This window comes from Paroedura picta, chromosome 3 (assembly GCF_049243985.1).
Source record: "Paroedura picta isolate Pp20150507F chromosome 3, Ppicta_v3.0, whole genome shotgun sequence".
NCBI lineage: Eukaryota > Metazoa > Chordata > Lepidosauria > Squamata > Gekkonidae > Paroedura > Paroedura picta.
This window is the reverse complement of record NC_135371.1, coordinates 5,615,392-5,635,627: the sequence shown is the minus strand read 5'-3', so window position 1 is coordinate 5,635,627 and position 20,236 is coordinate 5,615,392. Positions and strand designations below refer to the sequence as shown.

General features: G+C 49.9%; 2 protein-coding genes across 3 annotated transcripts; both read left to right on the top strand.

Moving 5' to 3' along the window:
• The first annotated feature begins 2,325 nt into the window (after nucleotides 1-2,325).
• On the top strand, nucleotides 2,326-8,365 carry LOC143834060 (uncharacterized). Its single transcript, XM_077330618.1, is given in 4 exon segments — nucleotides 2,326-2,479; nucleotides 4,097-4,226; nucleotides 5,224-6,462; nucleotides 6,465-8,365. Coding segments are annotated over 4 exon segments (1,521 nt in total). The 5' UTR covers nucleotides 2,326-2,410; the 3' UTR covers nucleotides 6,548-8,365.
• A 1,595-nt stretch (nucleotides 8,366-9,960) lies between these two features.
• On the top strand, nucleotides 9,961-20,236 carry LOC143833952 (uncharacterized). Of its 2 annotated transcripts, none has more exons than XM_077330325.1 (5): nucleotides 9,961-10,228; nucleotides 11,596-11,634; nucleotides 14,017-15,937; nucleotides 18,024-18,144; nucleotides 19,105-20,236. In XM_077330325.1, the coding sequence occupies exons 3-5, from the start codon at nucleotides 14,285-14,287 to the stop codon at nucleotides 19,683-19,685; spliced, it is 2,355 nt and encodes a 784-aa protein (XP_077186440.1). In that variant the 5' UTR covers nucleotides 9,961-10,228; nucleotides 11,596-11,634; nucleotides 14,017-14,284; the 3' UTR covers nucleotides 19,686-20,236. The 2 variants fall into 2 exon arrangements, with proteins under 2 accessions (XP_077186440.1, XP_077186439.1); XM_077330324.1 differs by having other exon boundaries at nucleotides 11,592-11,634.

The following is a 20,236-nucleotide window of genomic DNA, read 5'->3' as shown; positions in this document are numbered from 1 at the left end:
GCAGCGGGACTAAAGTGACTCGGCAAACCCAAATGTTTCAGATTTGGTTCTGAGGGAGCACTAGAGTGTAGGTTGTCTTTTCGGTGGGTGAGTTCTGTTCCGTGAGGCTGTAGTTTGAGATGAAAGTAAAAAAAAACGGAGGTGATTCGTTATCACGTTCTCTTTGCATTTGGCCCTAGCCTGATCCAGTTTGGCTCACGTTCCTTTGCACCACAAAGCACTTTGTGGAATCTGGCCCTCTAAGAATAGGGGCTGAAATCAACATCTCTTGATTTGTGGAAAAACCCCACAGAGGTCTGCTGCACTGTAGCAGGCAAGTTTTCCTTGCATAGATGGAGGGTAAAAGGTACGAGGGAGAATGAGGATGCCAGCCCCTTTGAGTCTTCCTTGGGTAGAGAATAGGATAGAAATATCTCTAAAGAAGAAGAAGGAGAGTTGTTTTTTATGCCCCAGTTTTCTCTATCAGAAGGAGGCTCAAAGCAGCCTTCCCTTCCTCTCCCCACAAAAGCCACCCTGTAAGGGAGGGAAGGCTGAAAGAGCCCTGATATTACTGACGAAGAAGAAGAATTGGTTCTTATATGCCGCTTTTTCGCTATCTGAAGGAGTTTCAAAGCAGCATACAATTGCCTTGCCTTCCTCTTCCCCACAACAAGCACCCTGTGAGGTAGAAAGGGCTGAGAGAGCTCTGACAAGGCTGTTCTCAGGACTGTGACTAGCCCAAGGTCACCCAGCTGGCTGAAAGTGAAGGAGCCGGAAATTAAATCCGGCTTGCCAGATTAGAAGCTGCTGGTCTTAACCACTTCACCCCACTGGAATATTCAACACCCTGACTTGGCCTGCCCAGGCAAGCCCAATCTTGTCAAATCTTGGTCAGTATTTGGATGGGAGACCACTGGGAAAATTCAGGGTCACTACGCAGGAATGCCAACATTCCCATTATAGTCTATGGCACCATTATAGTCTATGGTACCATTAACTTCTATGGGCGCCAAAGCTGAATCGGGCCCTTTGTACACAACCCTACTCGTGATCCCATAAGGGGTGGCACCCAAAAAGCACTATCCCTCTATAATTCCATGCATAGGCATTGCAATGGAGAAGTATGATTAAAAAAAAAAAATTAGCAGGCATTGTGGGACCTTTAAACTGCGTCAGAATATGAAGGAAGGGGATTGGTTGCCTGAATTGATTGACAGGCGGAAGCGTGATGCGTATAAGCCGCGTTGTTTTCTTCTGCCTCTCCCAGCAGCAGGTGAGGAGGGTAAGACGCGCAAAAAGGTGAAACAGCAAAAAGGTGAGGAGGACCAAGGGGGTGATATAATGTTGAGCTTTGCATTTCTGCAAGCGTGACTATATTGTTAATGATGTGCGGAAATGCTGATGTCTGTAGTCCAGGCATGAGCTGTAATTCCGGGGATTCTCCGGGTCCCGCCTAGAGGTTGGCACCCCGATGCAAACAAGCTCAGGCATCTGTGCCTTGCGTGCCATATGCTTATTTTCTTTATTTTTATTTGGATTTATATAACCACCTCTCCCAGATATCGGCTCGGAGCGGTTTACAACATAATACATTCAAACATTCGTCATGAAACAGTAACATAATTCTAAGTTGGCTGGAGTGCCAGTTATCAGCACAGCCTGCTGGCAAATATGTCCCAAGGGGGAGCTCTTCTAGGGTTTTATAGGAGGAGGCCAATAAGATATTGATCTTTCATCGGCCCCAACCAAATGCCTGGCAGAAGAACTCAGAACGAAGCATCTTGAAGAAAGCTAAACCAGAGGCTAATGGGGAAGAAACCTATCTTGCCCAGTTTCCCACCAGCAAGGGATGGGAAGGGGGAGATAAGGTATCCACCTCGAGGTTGGGGAATCCCTGGCGACTTTTGGGGTGGAGATGGATCTCAGTGGAGTAAAATGCTCTGGAGTCCACCCTCTGAAAATGTCAGATGAGGATCCAGGGTTCCCCATGGGACCTGGCATCCCTAGACAGGAACCTCAGTGGGATACAAGGCCACAGACTCCACCCTCCTAAGCAGGGCTAGTCAAACTGCGGCCCTCCAGATGTCCATGGACTACAATCCCCATGAGCCCCTGCCAGCAGGCAGGGGCTCATGGGAATTGTAGTCCATGGACATCTGGAAGGACGCAGTTTGACTACTCCAGCTCCAAAGCATCCATTTCCTCCCACCTGGAGCCTGGCATCCCTATTCCCAAATCTTCAGGTTTTATCAGGGTGGGTTTTGGGTCCATGAACTACAACTCCCAGAGTCCCCTGCGAGTCCCCAAGCCCTCCACCGAGGATTTTCCTGGCATAGGCTTTTTAAATCTTGGGGAGGGGTGCGGGAAGGCGCCCACTGCAAGGCGTGATCCTTCCCCCGATTTCGTGGGGGGGGGGGCAAGATGCGATGAGATGGAGACTGCTTGCCCTCTTTACCCCTGTCTGGCGGCAGAATTTGGCTTTTGTGCACCTGCAGGAAAGGTGGGTTTAAAGAGTCCGGAAAGAAATCTTGGGCAAGGATAGGGAGGGTGGGATGGGGTGGGAGACAGGCAGACAGACGAGCCTGCCTGAAATCCAAATCAATCCAAATCAATCAATAAATCCAAATAAATAAAATAAAATCCAAATAAATGAATGAATGAACGCAGATTCCAGAGGAGGTGGCTGGAAAGAGCACGTGGGGAGGAAGATGCAGAGGTTTGCAGCTGGCTGGCTGGCGTTCAGCAGCTGGAGTGTATTCGTGCAACTGCTAACAATAAGAAGGATTTATTCCCCCACCCCACCCCTGTTGTGACAACTCGAAACCCCCCTGGTGATCGCCCTTCTATAACAGAAGGGGTTTTCTGCAGGGGTCCTGGTGGTCACTTGCTAAGGGCTTGAGAGGTTTTTTCCTTCCTTGCATCTAGACAGCTGTCACTGCAAAATGCATCAGTAGGTAGAAACATCTAAGAAAGGTGGGTGGGTGTGGTTTTATATAAGTGTTTCCCAATCAGGGTTACACCAGAGCCTCTATTTTTTAAAAATGTATATATTTTACATTTACCTGGGATCTTCCTTCCTTCCTTCCTTCCTTCCTTCCTTCCCTCCCTCCCTCCCTCCCTCCTTCCTTCCTTCCTTCCTTCCCTCCCTCCTTCCTTCCTTCCTTCTCTCTCTCCCTCCTTCCTTCCTTCCTTCCTTCCTTCCTTCCCTCCCTCCCTCCCTCCCTCCTTCCTTCCTTCCTTTCCACCTTCCTTCCTTCCTTCCTTCCCTCCCTCCTTCCCTCCTTCCCTCCTTCCTTCCTTCCCACCTTCCTTCCTTCCTTCCTTCCTTCCTTCCTTCCTTCCCAAGAAATAGAGTTGGTTCTTATACCCCACTTTTCAGTACCCCAAAGGAATCTCAAAGCAGCTTACAATCGCCTTCCCTTCCTCTCCCCACAGTGGGCACCCTGTGAGGGAGGTGGCGCTGAGAGAGCTCGGAGAAAACAGCTCTGTGAGAACAGTGCGATCAGGACTGTGGCTGGCCCAAGGCCACCCAGCGGGCTGCATGTGGAGGAGTGGCGAATATACCACAATAAGAATCTCTAATCCCCCCCTCCATATTTTTCACATTTAAAATAATGTAAAAAAAAATGTGAACCTCTCATTTTTCCAAACTATGACTTCAATTCTTCCCTAGGCCTAAATGTATAAATCGAATGACTGTAATTCTTTCTAGCCCGAACGCTCCCTGTATTTCTCGCTTTCCGTGTATTTCTCAAGTGAACCTCAGCAGATAATATTTTCAAGGTGTGAAAATGCACATTTCCTGTTTATTGCTATTATCTGGTCAGCTCCCCTTTCTATCCAATTTTTATTTATTTGTTTGTTTATTTATTTATTTAGATTTTTATATTACTGTTCTAGGGCAGGGGTAGTCAACCTGTGGTCCTCCAGATGTCCATGGACTACAATTCCCATGAGCCCCTGCCAGCGAATGCTGGCAGGGGCTCATGGGAATTGTAATCCATGGACATCTGGAGGACCACAGGTTGACTACCCCTGGTCTAGGGGATTCTGTCGTCTTCGCAAAATAATCAGCTATCAAAAGACATGTTTCAACGGGAATATTTCCGTCTTGCAGAGGCCGCCCGTGTCCTTCGAAGAGGTGGCCGTGTTCTTCACGGAGGAGGAATGGATTCTGCTGGATCCCTCCCAAAGAGCTCTCTACTGGGACGTCATGCAGGAGAATTACGAGACGGCAGCCTATCTGGGTAAGGATCTTTCCACTTTTATCACTACTGAGGGAGAGAAAGCACAGGGGAGCACCTTCCTGGGCCCCTGTTTGACTTCTGGACAAGTTCTCCCCTGTCCCAGAGCAAGCCATATAACTTTCCTGTCCCTAATTGTTTGTGTAACTCCAAATGAAGGCTCTAAAGCAGGGGTAGCCAAACTGCGGCCCTCCAGATGTCCATGGACTACAATTCCCTTGAGCCCCTGCCAGCAAATGCTGGCAGGGGCTCATGGGAATTGTAGTCCATGGACATCTGGAGGACCTCAGTTTGGCTACCCCTGCTCTAAAGAAACAAGTAAAACCATGCTCTGAGGAGAGATCGGTCAGCAGAGGCGGCTTTGGATGGAAGAAACAGATTGCGCCCCAAGTGATGGAGCGGCTCTCTTATTCTCCAACCCAGGTCCCCTCAAATTTTTATGGGCACCCTTGGCGCTCTGGCACCGTGTGAGGAGCGCAACTACAAAATGGCTGCCACAAGAAGCAGAGCCAGCCCTAAAATGGCTGCCAGAGTCACACTGTGAAGATTCTTGTGTTGCTTGCACGGCCAATCAATTCTCTAGGGGTCAGTCAGAAGCCTTTGGGTGTCCCTTCTGCCCCCCTGTGCTTTCTAGGTGCCAGGAATGTTGTTCTCAGGTGCCACATTGGGGACGCAAGCTATTTAGGCATAGGGCGGCTCTCCCAGAATCCTTTGCGTTTGGAGCTGAGACTGATGGGAAAACATGTTGTAGCCTTATACTGAATCAGAACATCACTTACCTCACAGGGTGTCTCTTTGGGGAGAGGAAGGAAATATGCTTGTAACCTGCTTTGAGACTCCTTCAGGTTAGTAAAAAGTGGGGTACCCAAAAAAGCTATTCTCCCTCTTTTTCCCGTGGCAGCCATCTTGTGTTTGGCTCCGCCTCCTACGGCAGCCATTTCTTGCATGTGCGTTCTCTCCTTCAGAATGGCCCGTATCTCAGTTTTCTTTATTCCTGCAGCTGGCTGGCTAGAGGAGGACGAAGAAGGGGAGCCTACCTTGGGAAGCTTGAGTCATCTGCAGCTGAATCGGATCGTGTGGGGGAGCGATGAAGTCAGCTTCCCCAGAGGCGAAGGCCAGGGGCATGTCTCCGAGAGTGACCCGTTAGAGAACAGAGCGGCAATCCCATTTCCTTTCGCGGGAGGCTTCTTCGACTTTCCGGACTTTGCAGTCCAGCAGAGGTTTCTTGAGAAGCAGGAGACCGCCAAGAAATTTGTGGGGAATCTGAGTGAGAGCTTCCAGCTTGGCGGACCAGAGAAACGCCTGTCGGCTGAGAGACCATACAGGTGTAATGAATGCGGGAAGTGCTTCGGGAAGCGGTCGACCCTGAACACGCACGAGAGGACCCACACGGGAGAGAAACCCTACAGATGCTCGTATTGCGACATGCGGTTTCGCCAGAACTCCCACCTCCAGCTGCACGAGAGGACCCACACGGGCGAGAAGCCCTACAAATGCCTGTTGTGCGAGAAGAGCTACAACCAGCGGTCGAGCCTCCTCATCCATGAGGGAAGCCACACGGGCGAGAAACCATATGCGTGCTCAGAGTGCGGGAAACGCCTGAGCCAGAAGAGCACCCTCGTCCTGCACGAGAAGAGCCACCGGGGGGAGAAGCCCTACAAATGCCTCGAGTGCGGGAAAGGCTTCACCTTGAGCGCGGACCTCATCAGGCACCAGATCATCCACACGGGAGAGAAGCCGTACACTTGCTCCGAGTGCGCTAAAAGCTTCAGCCAGAACTCCCACCTCATGGCCCACATCCGGACGCACACGGGCGAGAAGCCGCATAAATGCCTGGAGTGCGGGAAGGGCTTCAACTGGAGCTCGGAGCTCATCGCCCACGCGCGGATTCACACGGGCGAGAAGCCGTACCAGTGCATGTACTGCGAGAAGAGCTTCAGCGTCCGTTCGAGTCTGAACAAGCACGAGCGAACCCACACGGGAGAGAAGCCGCACGTTTGCCTCCAGTGCGGGAAGGGTTTCATCCAGCGGTCCAGTCTGGTAGCACACGAGAGGTCCCACACAGGCGAGAGACCTTATGAGTGTTTGACGTGTGGGAAGTGCTACCGGGAGAGAGCCCAGCTCGTTGCTCACGAGCGATTGCACGCCATCGAAAAGCCATATGTCTGTCCCGAGTGTGGGAGCTGCTTCAAGGCTAAATTGGCCCTGATTCGCCACCAGCGAAGCCACCTAGGCCTGAAATCTTTATACGCGCCAAGTGCTGGAAGATTTTCTCATTGAGTACAGAGGATCCAAGAAAAGTGTCCCGAGGATGCATATCATGAGACTGGACTTTTTGTCCAGAGGCAGAGGGAGAAGAGCGGCTGGAGAACGAAGCAGAGTTGTTTTCTGTCGCCACAGAGGATCAGACCGGAACTAGTGGGTTGAGATTAATTCAAAAGAACTTTCAGCTAAACATCCGGAAAAAGTTCCTGACACTGAGAGCACTTCCTCAGTGGAACAGGAGCAGGTGGGTTCTCCTCCTCTGGAAGTCTTAAAGCAGAGGCTAGATAGCCACTAGACAGAAATGCAGATTCTGGGGACTTAGGCAGATGGTGAGTGGGTGGGCAGAAGGGGTTGTGTCAGTGCTTGGCTCCCGTGGCCCTTTCTTGCATGCCCAAGGAAAACGTTGGGATTGGGAAGCAAATTTCTTCCAGAAGAAGAAGAAGAAGAAGAATTGGTTCTTATATGCCGCTTTTCCCTACCCGAAGGAGGCTCAAAGCGGCTTACAGTCGCCTTCCCATTCCTCTCCCCGCAACAGACACCCTGTGGGGTGGGTGAGGCTGAGAGAGTCCTGATATCACTGCTCAGTCAGAACAGTTTTATCAGTGCTGTGGCGAGCCCAAGGTCACCCAGATGGTTGCATGTGGGGGAGTGCAGAATCGAACCTGGCATGCCAGATTAGAAGTCCGCACTCCTAACCACTACACCAAACTGGCCAGGGATCTGGGTTGTTTTGTTGTTTGTTCGTTTTGGGGAAATGGGTGTCATCTGGGCATGGAATTGGGGTCACTGTGGGTGGGCAGTTACTTGTGAGTTCCCTGCATTCTGCAGGGGGGTTGGACTAGATGACCACGGAGGTCCCTTCCAACTCTATGATTCTAAGAACAAAGGAATTAAAATGTGGGAAAGCAGTTCCTCCCTCCCAGATAGAATAAAGGGAATGAGGCCCAGCTTATGTTAGTCCTCTTTTGCTAAGGAAACCGAAGCCGTGGCAACCTCATAGCAACTACTATTGAGGAGGCAACAAGAATCGTCTCTTGACCCTGAAGGCTCAGGCTAGCTTGGTCTCATCAGATCTTGGAATCTAAGAAGGGTCGGCCTTGCTTAGTACTTGGATGGGGGACCACTGAGGATGTCAGGTTTGCTACGCAGAAGCAAGCCACCACCTCTGAACATCTCTTGCCTTGAAAAGCCCGTGTTGTTGGCTGTGGTGTAACCACAAAAAAAGAAAGAGAAAAGAGGATATGAGGAGAGCCTCCACTTCCTGTATTTCTCCTCCCAGTTCCTCCCCTTTTCTTATCTTCTGGGTCTCTTTCTTAGCCCGCTGTAGAGATGAAAAAATTCTGGAAATTTGGAAGCCAGAAGAAAAATGGAAATTGAGGGGGATGAACCCTAAAATATATGCAATACTTACTTTCCTATTTAATCTAAATGTGTTCTTTTACTGGTTGGACAACACAAAATCTATCACGTGTGACTTAGCCTATAAGATTGTGGCATTTGACATATTTATGGGATTTGACCTTCATTTTCTGTAAGAAAAGATGGCAGGTTTCCCCCCTGAGCCTCTATAACTGTAGCCATCCTCCATGTTGATCATGGCAGCAGAAAGGAAGTGGTAGTTTCTTAGCTACGGGCCAACATCTACCATTCCCAGTATCCCGTTGCCTAGCAACAGCCCTGTGAAATTACTTCCATCTTTGCCAATATATAAGAATTTTTCAGGCTTCCAGGAGGGGAGAAGGATATGCTTGAAAGGTTTGAGGATAGCAAAACAAAGCCTGTCATGGTTATTCGCCTTTGCCAGAAATATTTGCTTCAACATTAAATTGTAATTTAATGTCCAATCTTGGCTTCTGTGTAGCTCACTAATCCTCCCCCCCCCCTTTATTCTTATTTTTCTCTCTTAATTTTTCTTTCACTATATTCTTTGTTTGTTTTTTCATTTCCTAAACTCAATAAAATGTTTTCTGAAAGCTAGGTTTCTTGAATTATTACATACACGTGTGAAACTGCCTTATATTGAATCAGACCCTCAAAATCAGTATTGACTACACAGGCTGGTAGCATCTCAACAGGGGTCTGTCTCATAATCTGCTGGCAGATTCTTTTAACTAGAGATGCCAGGGATTGAACCTGCGACATTCTGCAGGTAAAGCAGAAGCTCTTCTACCAAGCCACAGCCTTTCCCCAGGATGCTCCAAATGCTAAGACCTGGTGTAGAAATATAAATCAAATCAAATCTATGCTTACCCCCACTTCCTTTTTGTTTCCCCTTCCCAAAGAATTCAATACAAAAGCAAAAATATTGTACTGTGAAAATCTAAATTGCTATCTAGATTTAATGTGCATGTATTTTATAGAAGTCACAGTATTATAGTATGAAAAGCTCTATTTGTAAATAAAAATTGAAGGAGAGCACAAATAGAGCAGAGTTGAGGACCCACAGTAATGGGTTTAAGCTATGTGTAGAATGATACAGGTTGGATACCAGGAAACCTGACTCAATCCTGCTGTCACACCAATATCTGAAGCCATCTGAAGCAATATCTGTGAGGGAGGTGAGGCTGAGAGAGCCCTGAAATTCCTGAAGAAGAGTCGGTTCTTAGATGCTGCTTTTCTCTCCCTGAAGGAGTCTCAGAGTAGCTTCCAGTCGCCTTCCCTTTCCTCTCCCCACAACAGACACCCTGTGAGGTGGGTGAGGCTGAGAGAGCCCTGAGATTACTGAAGAAGAAGAAGAGCTGGTTCTTATATGCCGCTTTTCTCTCCCTGAAGGCGTCTCAGAGTGGCTTACATTTGCCTTCCCTTCCTCTCCCCACAACAGACACCCTGTGAGGTGGGTGAGGCTGAGAGAGCCCTGAGATTCCTGCTCGGTCAGAACAGCTTTATCAGTGCCGTGGGGAGCCCAAATTAACATAGCTGGCCGCACGTGGGGGAGCAGCGGGGAATCAAACCCGGCTCCCCATATTAGAGAAGCCCGCACTCCTAACCCAGCTGCTTAGCGATGAACGGCAGCTCAGTGGGAGAAAGACCAGCCATTCATCGCTAGCCTCAACATTTGCATTTGCCCTCTCCTTGTATTGGCACTCTCCCTGTTCATTGCGAGCACATTGCTAGAACCAAACTGGGTCGGCCTCAAAAGGGGACAGCAGACCCTGCCCCAAACATGGTTTCCATGCTCATTCTCTACATCAGGGGTAGGCAAACTGCGGCCCTCCAGATGTCCATGGACTACAATTCCCATGAGCCACTGCCAGCTGGCAGTGGCTCATGGGAACTGTAGTCCATGGACATCTGGAGGGCCGCAGTTTGACTACCCCTGCTCTACATGGAGATAAACACTTTGGGGGCTTGGAGCAGGGGTAGTCAAACTGCGGCCCTCCAGATGTCCATGGACTACAATTCCCATGAGCCCCTGCAACATTTGCATTTGCTGGCAGGGGCTCATGGGAACTGTAGTCCACGGACATCTGGAGTTTGACTACCTCTGGAGTTTCAGCGCCCGTGGGGAGGGAGCGCCCCTTCCCCGCCCTCCTTGCAACGGGGAGCCTCGACCTCGCGCTCCCAAAGCCTCCTCTCCGGCCCCCTGGGGAGGGTTACGGCGAACGAGACGCGCTTCCTAGAGCGGCCCTGGGTCGCCCCCCGGAAGTCCCGCTCTCTCTCATCCCCCCCAAGCCCTCCCTTCGGCGTCTCTATGGTGCTAGCGGAGGATCGTGTCGCCTGCCAACGCGGGGAGTCTTGGGGTGAGTCGGGGGGGGGGGGCGGGGGGAGCATCAGGAAGACGCGGCTGGGGATGAAGAGGGGGGTGGGGGGGTCTCTGGGAGGGTCGAGCAAAAAGGGGGGATTGCAAAAGGGCTGGTTGGGAGAAGAGCCCGTGCAGGAGCAGGGCTGGGAGCAGCCCCAGGGTCCGCCGGGTCTGGTAGCCCCTTTGCAGCTGCAGGAATCCATAAAGCTTCCCCATAAAGTCCAAATTTCCGCATTGTTCCCCCCCCCTTCCCCCGCGATAGCAGCTGGTTGTTAGAGATATACTGCCCCTGAACATGGAGGTTCCATTTTTCTGCCATGGCTAGTAGCATTCTGCTGTGTGCTGGTTTCGTTTTCCCCTGTTAAGGCCGCCTAAGAGAGCACCGGGTTTGATTCCCGGCTTCCCCTCCACGTGCAACCTGGGAGCAGTTCTGTTAGAGCTCTCTCAGCCCCACCTGCCTTCCAGGGGACCTGTGGTGGGGAGAGGGAGGGAAGGCGAAGGGAAGCGTCGCTGAGACATGTGAGGTATACTTGGTGACCTTGGGCCTGTCAAAGTTTTGCCAGAGCTCTCTGAACCTCACCTACCCTGCAGGGTGTCTGTTGTGGGGAGAGGAAGGGGAGGCGGTTGCAAGCCGCTTTGAGACAACCTTTGGGATGTGAAAAAGGAAGGTCTTATAAAGAGAAGCTCTTCTTGTAATATAGGATGGTATATTTTGTTTGTAAGAACAATCATTTGGTTATATAAAATAATTATTTGTAAGAAATTCAGTGAAGCAGACACCAGCGTGTATGTTGTCTCAGACAGAACATTCAATACAACTATGATTTGGGTTTTTAAATATCTCTGCATACATTGGATCCCAGGACTTCCTGGCTCCTTTTTGTTTTCTGCTTAATCTATGAGATTAAGCAGTCGATATCTAATAAAGACCACCTATGAGAGCCAGTTTGGTGTAGCGGTTAGGAGTGCAGACTTCTAATCTGGCATGCCGGGTTCGATTCTGCACTCCCCCACATGCATCCAGCTGGGTGACCTTGGGCTAGTCACAGCACTGATAAAGCTGTTTTGACCGAGCAGTAATATCAGGGCTCTCTCAGCCTCCCCTCCCTCTCAGGGTGTCTGTTGTGGGGAGAGGAAAGGGAAGGCAACTGTAAGCCGCTTTGAGACTCCTTCGGGTAGAGAAAAGCGGACTATGGACTTTCTCCTACTTGTTGCATGTTCTTAGAAGACAATATCATCAGCTGCTCTTTGTAAATCCAGTCCTTTGCTAAAAATCAGAGGAGCAGGTCAGGTTGGGGTTTCTTGGTCAGTTGCCATCCCTTCTCGTAACATTCTCTCTAATAATTAATTCTCTCCTTCAGGCAGAACTCAGACAACAGAGCGTTTGCAAATGTGAAGAAGAAGGTGAGAGGGTTTTTATACTCTAATTATCACCACCATTTGTTGTTGTTAGGCGCGAAGTCGTGTCCGACCCATCGCGACCCCATGGACAATGATCCTCCAGGCCTTCCTGTCCTCTACCATTCCCCGGAGTCCATTTAAGTTTGCACCTACTGCTTCAGTGACTCCATCCAGCCACCTCATTCTCTGTCGTCCCCTTCTTCTTTTGCCCTCAATCACTCCCAGCATTAGGCTCTTCTCCAGGGAGTCCTTCCTTCTCATGAGGTGGCCAAAGTATTTAAGTTTCATCTTCAGGATCTGGCCTTCTAAGGAGCAGTCAGGGCTGATCTCCTCTAGGACTGACCGGTTTGTTCGCCTTGCAGTCCAAGGGACTCGCAAGAGCCTTCTCCAGCACCAGAGTTCAAAAGCCTCAATTCTTTGACACTCGGCCTTCCTTATGGTCCAACTTTCACAGCTATACATTGCAACTGGGAAGACCATAGCCTTGACTAGACGCACTTTTGTTGGCAGGGTGATGTCTCTGCTTTTTAGGATGCTGTCTAGATTTGCCATAGCTTTCCTCAACAGGAGCAAGCGTCTTTTCACTACCATAAGGAGTCTCAAATAGGTCTTCCTTCCCTTCCTCTTCCTATACCAGGCACGTTGTGAGGCAGATGGGGCTTATAGAGAGAACTGGGAGTAGCCCAAGGCCACCCAGCAGGCTGGCTGTGGAGAAGGAGCTCAAACCTGCTTTTTCAGATTAGAGACTGCTGCTCTTAACCAAACCACACTGGCTCTCCAGGTAAAAAAGAGGGGTATGTAAATGATGTAAACATGAATGTCACCAGCCAGAAAGAAAGCAGAAAAAACAACCCCCCCCCCATGAAAAGCTTTTATCAAGAACCCAAAGGTTAAAGAAATAGAAGTGTACGGCCTAATAAATCAATGTCTCCACGCAGAAAATTAAAAGTACTCAATTGAATGAAAAAAGTCATTATTACCAAATAATTAAAAAGAGTTTTGGGCTCAAATTTTACTCACATATAGAGTAAAATTAGTCGATATCTAATATCTAATAAAGAGCCTCTTGTGGCGCAGAGTGGTAAGGCAGCCGTCTGAAAGCTTTGCCCATGAGGCTGGGAGTTCAATCCCAGCAGCCGGCTCAAGGTTGACTCAGCCTTCCATCCTTCCGAGGTCGGTAAAATGAATACCCAGCTTGCTGGGGGGTAAACGGTAATGACTGGGGAAGGCACTGGCAAACCACCCCGTATTGAGTCTGCCATGAAAACGCTAGAGGGCGTCACCCCAAGGGTCAGACATGACTCGGTGCTTGCACAGGGGATACCTTTACGACCTTTACCTTTAATAAAGACCATCTGTGACCATCTGTGGTCCTTATTTGATATTGCTGAATAACTTTACTCTGTATGTGAGATTTGGGCCTAAAATTATTTTTTTATTATTTTGTAATACATGCAGATATTCTTCCTATAATTGGGCATTTTTAACTTTCTCCATGTAGAAAATGAATTATTAGGCCATACACTTGTAATTTTTTTTTTAACCCGCCCGTTCTCAGCTTTTTTACCATTGAGACCCTGAAACATTTTTCTGCTTTTGAGAAACCCCAGGATTGGCACTTTACTCTGTATGTGAGACTCTCATTTGGGCCTAAAATTGGTTTTATTATTATTATTTTGTAATAATTGGAGATATTCTTCATATAATTGGGCATTTTAAGTTTTCTATGTGTATTAGGCCATATTCTTGTATCTCCCGAATCCAGCCTGGCCTGGAGGAAATTCACCTACCATCCCACAGATTAGATTAGAATTTAGAACGATGAGAAGAATTTCCATAGAAGAGGTTTGTGGGGAGAGCTGCCCCATGGAAACGGGGGGGTGGCCGTCTTCTGGACTGAGGTATCCATTCTGTGTGGTGATTGTGAGCGAACATGGCTTCTCGGTGACCCTGAGGAAAAGTGACTAAGAGACTTTGCTGATATCTGACTGAGCAGTGATATCAGGGCTCTCTCAGCCTCACCCACCTCACAGGGTGTCTGTTGTGGGGAGAGGAAAGGGAAGGCGACTGGAAGCCGCTTTGAGACTCCTTTAGGGAGAGAAAAGTGACATATAAAAACCAACTCTTCAGTAATCTCAGGGCTCTCTCAGCCTCACCCACCTCACAGGGTGTCTGTTGTGGGGAGAGGAAAGGGAAGGCGAGTGTAAGCCGCTTTGAGGCTCCTTTGGGTAGAAAAAAGCGGCATATTTGAACCAACTCTTCTTCTCTTCTCTTTTGCCCTACATTTCAGACTGCTGTGACAACTTTGGCTCATGCCCTTTGTTAAGCCTCCCTGATTGGCCTTGCTTTCCCTCACCTTTCAACAATTGTTTTTTTCATGTTCAGGTCTTCAAGGGGGCATTTCCAACTCTGTGGCCAACAACCGGGTCTTTCTCAGGCCAAAAAGAAAGAAAGAAAGAAAGAAAGAAAGAAAGAAAGAAAGAAAGAAAGAAAGAAAGAAAGAAAGAAAGAAAGAAAGAAAGAAAGAAAGAAAGAAAGAAAGAAAGAAAGAAAGAAAGAAAGAAAGAAAGAAAGAAAGAAAGTAAAGAGGATCATGCCAAGAACGAGCTGTTGAGATTGCCCAAACCAAAGGGCCCATTCCATCCAACTCTTGATGTCGGGAACGATGGCCACACGTTGCAAAACCACAGCTATCTGGTACCCCCCGGTGGAGCCGAGGAAGAAGAAGAAGAAGCTAAATGCCTTGGACTCACAGTGTAAGGAGGCTACGGGGAAAGACCCTGGGGGTCTGGAGGAATCCTGGGAGGAGGCTATCACTGAACCGGTTAAAGGGGGGCCAGAGGCAGGGCCGCCTGAGGATTGGCAGCAATTTGTAAAAACGGTTGAGACTCCTCGGTCCGGACAGAGGGCCGCACAGCCACCGGGCCTCGGATCGAGGAATGATATTCCAGGCGAGAAAGTGTCCAGTATTAGGGTTCCCGGAGAGAAGGAGAGATGGCTCGTATTGAGCTTCAGTCGGGAAACCGAAGTTCCTGCCAGCAGCCAATTGGTGAACGAGGAAGTCAACTGCCGGGACGTGAAGGAAGAGATTCTGGACACCAGCTGGAATTCGGAACGCCTCTGCTTCCGCCAGTTCTGCTACGAGAAGGGCGAGGGGCAGCAATTTGTAAAAACGGTTGAGACTCCTCAGTCCGGACGGAGGGCTGCACAGCCGCCGGGCCTCGGATTTAGGGATGATTTTCCGGACGAGAAAACGTCCGATACTGTGCTTCCTGGAGAGAAGGAGAGAAGGCTGAGCTTCAGTTGTGAAACCGAAGTTCCTGCAAGCAGCCTCCTGGTGAAAGAGGAAGTCTACTGCCGGGACATGAAGGAAGAGGTTCTGGACACCAGCTGGAATTCGGAACGCCTCTGTGTCCGCCAGTTCTGCGATGAGGAGGGCGAGGGGCAGCAATTTGTAAAAACGGCTGAGACTCCTGCCCAGCTGCCGGGCTTCGGACCGAGGGATGATCTTCCGGATGAGAAAGCGTCCGATACAGGGCTTCCCGGAGACAAGGAGAGATGGATCCTGTTAAGCATCGGTGGGGAAACCCAAGGTCCTTCCAGCACGCTCCTAGTGAAACAGCAAGTCGACTGCCGGGAGATGAAGGAAGAGGGTCTGACCGCCAGCTGGAATTCGGAACGCCTCTGCTTCCGCCAGCCCTGCTACGAGGAGGCCGAGGGGCCCCGGGAGCTCTGCGAAATGCTGTGGGAGACGGCCACGCGTTGCAAAACCACGTCTATCTGGTACCCCCCGGTGGAGCCGAGGAAGAAGAAAAAGAAGAAGAAGATAAACGCCTTGGGCTCACAGCGTGAGAAGGCTACGGGGAAACGCCCTGGGGGTCCAGAGGAATCCTGGGAGGGAGCCATCCCCGAGCCGGTTAAAGGGGGGCCAGCGGCACGGCCCCACGAGCATTGGCAAACGGTTGGGACTCCTCAGTCCGGACAGAGGGCTGCCCAGAAAGAGTTTCTGGCCTCCAGCTGGAATTCGGAACGCCTCTGCTTCCGCCAGTTCTGCTACGAGGAGGCCGAGGGGCCCCGGGAGCTCTGCGAAATGCTGCGGGATCTTTGCCGCCGCTGGCTGCAGCCGGAAAGGAAGACGAAAGGGCAGCTCCTGGAACTGGTGATTCTGGAGCAGTTCCTGAACGTCCTGCCCCCGGAGATGCAGAGCTGGGTCCAGGAAGGCCGCCCGGAGACCTGCTTTCAGGCGGTCACCCTCGCCGAAGATTTCCTGCTGAGGCAAGGAAACCACGACAGGCAGGAGCAAGTGGTGAGTGATCTGAACGTCAGGTTCACTGCCAGGAGGAGGGAGTGATGCCGACAGGCGTAGATGAGACCGATTCATTGGGGGATAAGTCTATCCATGGCTGCAGGCCACAATGATTGAGGGGAAACCTCCAACTTCAGAGGCACTCAACCTCTGAATCCGAGAGCCAGGAAGAAACATTTTATTTATTTATTTATTTATTTATCATACTTCCATACCGCCCTCCCCGGAGGCTCAGGGCGGTTTACATCGTAACAGAGAACAATACATAAAACAGTCTGCAAAACATGTATAACTGATAACTAATAATTGCAACCAAATAACAGCACAGTATAACAGTAAAACAATCTAGTAATACAAACAGGTCCAGGGCTTGTTGATGGGATTCTGAGGGGGGGGGGGAGCAGGGGCCCTTGGTCGCTGTTGATTACGTCTGGTCTCGGCCAAATGCCTGGTGGAGGAGCTCCTTTTTGCAGGCCCTGCGGAACTGTTTAAGCTCCGTCAGGGCCCTGATCTCCTCTGGGAGCTCGTTCCACCAGGTAGGGGTCAGGACGGAGAATGCTCTGGCCCTGGTCGAGACCAGGCGGACTTCTTTAGGGCCAGGGATCCTTAGCTGATTGGAGGCAGTAGAGTGCAGAGCTCTTTTGGGGGCATAGGTGGGGAGGCGGTCCCTCAGGTACATTGGGCCTTGACCGCATACATCAGGGATCGGCCTCTCTGCCTTGTTATTGGCCATCCAGAGGAACTGGCTGGCTGCTGTGCGGGGCAAGGTGCTGGACTAGATACCCCGCTGGTATGATCCAGCAGGGCTCATCTTAGGAGATAGAACCAAACCCAAAATGGCTGCCGCAGGAGATAGAACCAAACCCAAAATGGCTGCCGCAGGAGGTAGAACCAAACCCAAAATGGCTGCCGCAGGAGATAGAACCAAACCCAAAATGGCTGCCGCGGGACATAGAACCAAACCCAAAATGGCTGCCATGGGCTGTAGAATCAAAAACAAAATGGCTGCCACGTGAGGTAGAATCAAATGCAGTACTTCCCTCCTCACTTTCCAAAAGAATTGCAGAAGGGGAATAAGAATAATGAAATCCTGAGTGGTAATGTTAAAAAGAAGGGAGAATTGAGGAAAGAACGTATGCCCCCGTGCGGGGCTCTTCGCTCTGCGGGAGTGAAACTACTGGTAGCCCTGGCCCTTTGGGATGCTCGCCTGGCCTCGACCCGGGCCAGGGCCTTTTCGCTCCTGGCCCCAACCTGGTGGAATGAGCTCCTGGAAGAGCTAAGGGCCCTGTTGGCGTTGTCAGCTTTCCGCAGGGCCTGCAAGACGGAGCTCTTTCCCCAGGCATATGGTTGAGGCCAGGGTGGGGTCCCGATATTCGATCTAAGTTATCCCCTATAGTAACATCTGATCTGGTAGTTTGCTCCCACTGGTAGAACAGTAGGAAGGTTGGCCTCTGGCCGGACGAGGGCGTGAGCCATTTAGTGTATTTTTCGCCTGGCAGCAAGTAATAGTACTTGTTGGTTATAATAAGGGAAGTTTTATGGGGTCTTAATGTGCTTTATTCTTTTACTCTTGTAAACCGCCGTGAGCCCAACAGGGATCGGCGGTATATAAATCCAAATATAAATAAATATAAATAATAAATAATGCTTGAACAGATCATGGAAACACACAGAGGCGAAAAGGGAGCTCAAGTGCTTACCAGTCCTGACCTTTCAGTAGCTGCTGCAGATCTTGCAGCCGGGGAATACCCATTTCTTTGAATGGCGGCCGCCTGTGATGAGCCCTGCTTTCCAGTAGCCCCACCTACGTCCTGAAACGTTTTGTAGGCCTCAGGGCAGCACTCTGAGGAACTGGCGGGTACCGGAGGGTTTGGTTATAAGATGCATCTTGAATTGTTCTTGGGAAATACCAAACAAATGTCGGTCGTGTGCACTGTTTTGATCTAACGTATTTGCCAACTCCGGAAGCTTCCGAGCCATTTCTAAGGTTCCGGGTTAAGGATTTAGGGTGTGGTGCTGCTGCCCTGGCTGAATCTTGGCACTTCTGCAACTTCCATGCAGATTTGTTTCCCCACTGCCTTTTCAGGTGTCTTGGCGGTTGAAGGAGGAAGGGGCTGAAGAGACGGAGGGGGCTCCCTCGGAGTCAGGCGAGTGGCCGCTCTTCCGGGAGATCAAGCAAGAGGACGATGGGGACACCCCCATGCCGGGTAAGGCGGTCGTATTTATTTAGCGGCTGTGACTTCCTGAAGTTTTAAGTGGTTGAATGTATTACTTTGATTGTATATTGCTTTAGTGATTCTGCACACCACCCTGAACTGGTATACCGGGGAGGGTGGTATCTAATTATATCGGAATTAAAACAATCCATGGGGCCTGTAGAACAGATCTCTTCCTCCAGGCTTTTGGTTGGCACCCAAGCTAACGCCGATCTTCCCTACCTATTTATGGCCCCACCGGCCCATCTGTTTATGTACTGCTTCACTCCCAGACCAGCCTGAATTTTGGGAGAATTCCGATAATTCTAATAGACTGTGGAAGTATTGCTGCTATTTTAACCTGCTGTCACTTATTTAAAATTAATTTTAAAATTCAATCTTATCTGTTTGAATTTTATATAATTTTGTACACCGCCCGGAGCCAGTTGGCCGATCTAAAAACCAAATGCATAAATGAATGGAATAAATAAACACAACTTGGTTTTTATTCATTTATATTTATAGAAGGCCCTCCCTTTTGGCTCGGGGTGGTTTACATTATAGCGATACAGTGCAGTGAAACATTCAAATAAAAAAATATAGAAACTTTCTTAACAGTGAAAAACTTGGCTCAACAGTGCAATCACAACAGCAACCAGCAAATAACATTTTTTGTGCACTTTAGGGGGTTTCTGGCTGATGGTTGAGGGCTTATTCAACTGCAGGGGTAGTCAAATTGCGGCCCTCCAGATATCTATGGACTACAATTCCCAGGAGCCCCTGCCAGCAAATGCTGGCAGGGGCTCCTGGGAATTGTAGTCCATGGACATCTGGAGGGCCGCAGTTTGACTACCCCTGTTCAACTGTCTTGACCAAAGGCCTGATGGCTCTAGTTGTTGATAGATGTTGATAGACAATACCACACTCTCTCTTTCCTTGGGCATGTCCCTCATGTTCTCCTTATTTCCACAGGAAATGAGAAGGTATTCTGGGAGGAGAGTAATCAACTGGAAGGTTCTGGAGACCTTGAGCTTCCCTGGGCGCTGGCAGGCCGAGCAGAGCAGAATTTCCCCCATTATTCTGATCCGGGAGAGGCATCGGAGGACCAGCAAGAGACTGTCCCTGACTCAGACAACTCCCTTTATTTCCCAGCAAGTTTAGAACAGCTCCACAACCTTCCCGCTGACCAGCAACATATCCTCAAGGGCGAGATCTGCCCAGATTGTGGGAAATGCTTCCGATGCAAGGCGGAACTAACTGAGCACCAGCGCTTGCATTCGGGAGAAAAACCATTCGCGTGCCCGGATTGTGGGAAGAGCTTCTACCGAAGAAACGTTCTCCTTGCCCACCAGGGGATCCACACGGAAGACAAACCTTTTAACTGCCAGTACTGTGGGAAAAGCTTCTATAATCGGTCACAGCTCATAGCGCATGAGCGGACGCACGGCCAAGAGAAACCGTTTGCTTGTCCGGACTGCGGGCAGAGATTTAGCAGAAGGAAAGTGCTCGCGGTGCATCAGAGAATCCACACTGGGGGAAAACCATACGACTAGCCCCGACAGCTGAGAGACCGTGCAGGTGTAATGAATGCGGGAAGTGCCTTGGGAAGTGGTCGTCCCTGAACACGCACGAGAGAACCCACACGGGAGAGAAGCCGCACGTTTGCCTCCAGTGTGGGAAGGGTTTCATCCAGCGGTCCAGTCCGGTAGCGCACGAGAGGTCCCACACAGGCGAGAGACCTTATGAGTGTTTAAGGTGTGAGAAGTGCTACTGGGAGAGAGCCCAGTTCGTTACTCACGAGCAGTTCCATGCCATCGCAAATCCATATGTCTGTCCCGAGTGTGGAAGCTATGTCAAGGCTAAATTGGCCCTGATTCGCCATCAGCGAAACCACCTGGGCCTCAAATCTTTATACGCGTGAAGTGCTGGAAGATTTTCTCATTGAGTACAGAGGATCCGGGAAAAATGTCTCGAGGATACTTATCATGGGACTGGACTTTTTGTAGGACTGTCCAGAGGCAGAGGGAGAAGAGTGGCTGGAGAATAATAGAACAGAGTTGTTTTCTGTTGCCGTAGAGCAGGGGTAGTCAAACTGCGGCCCTCC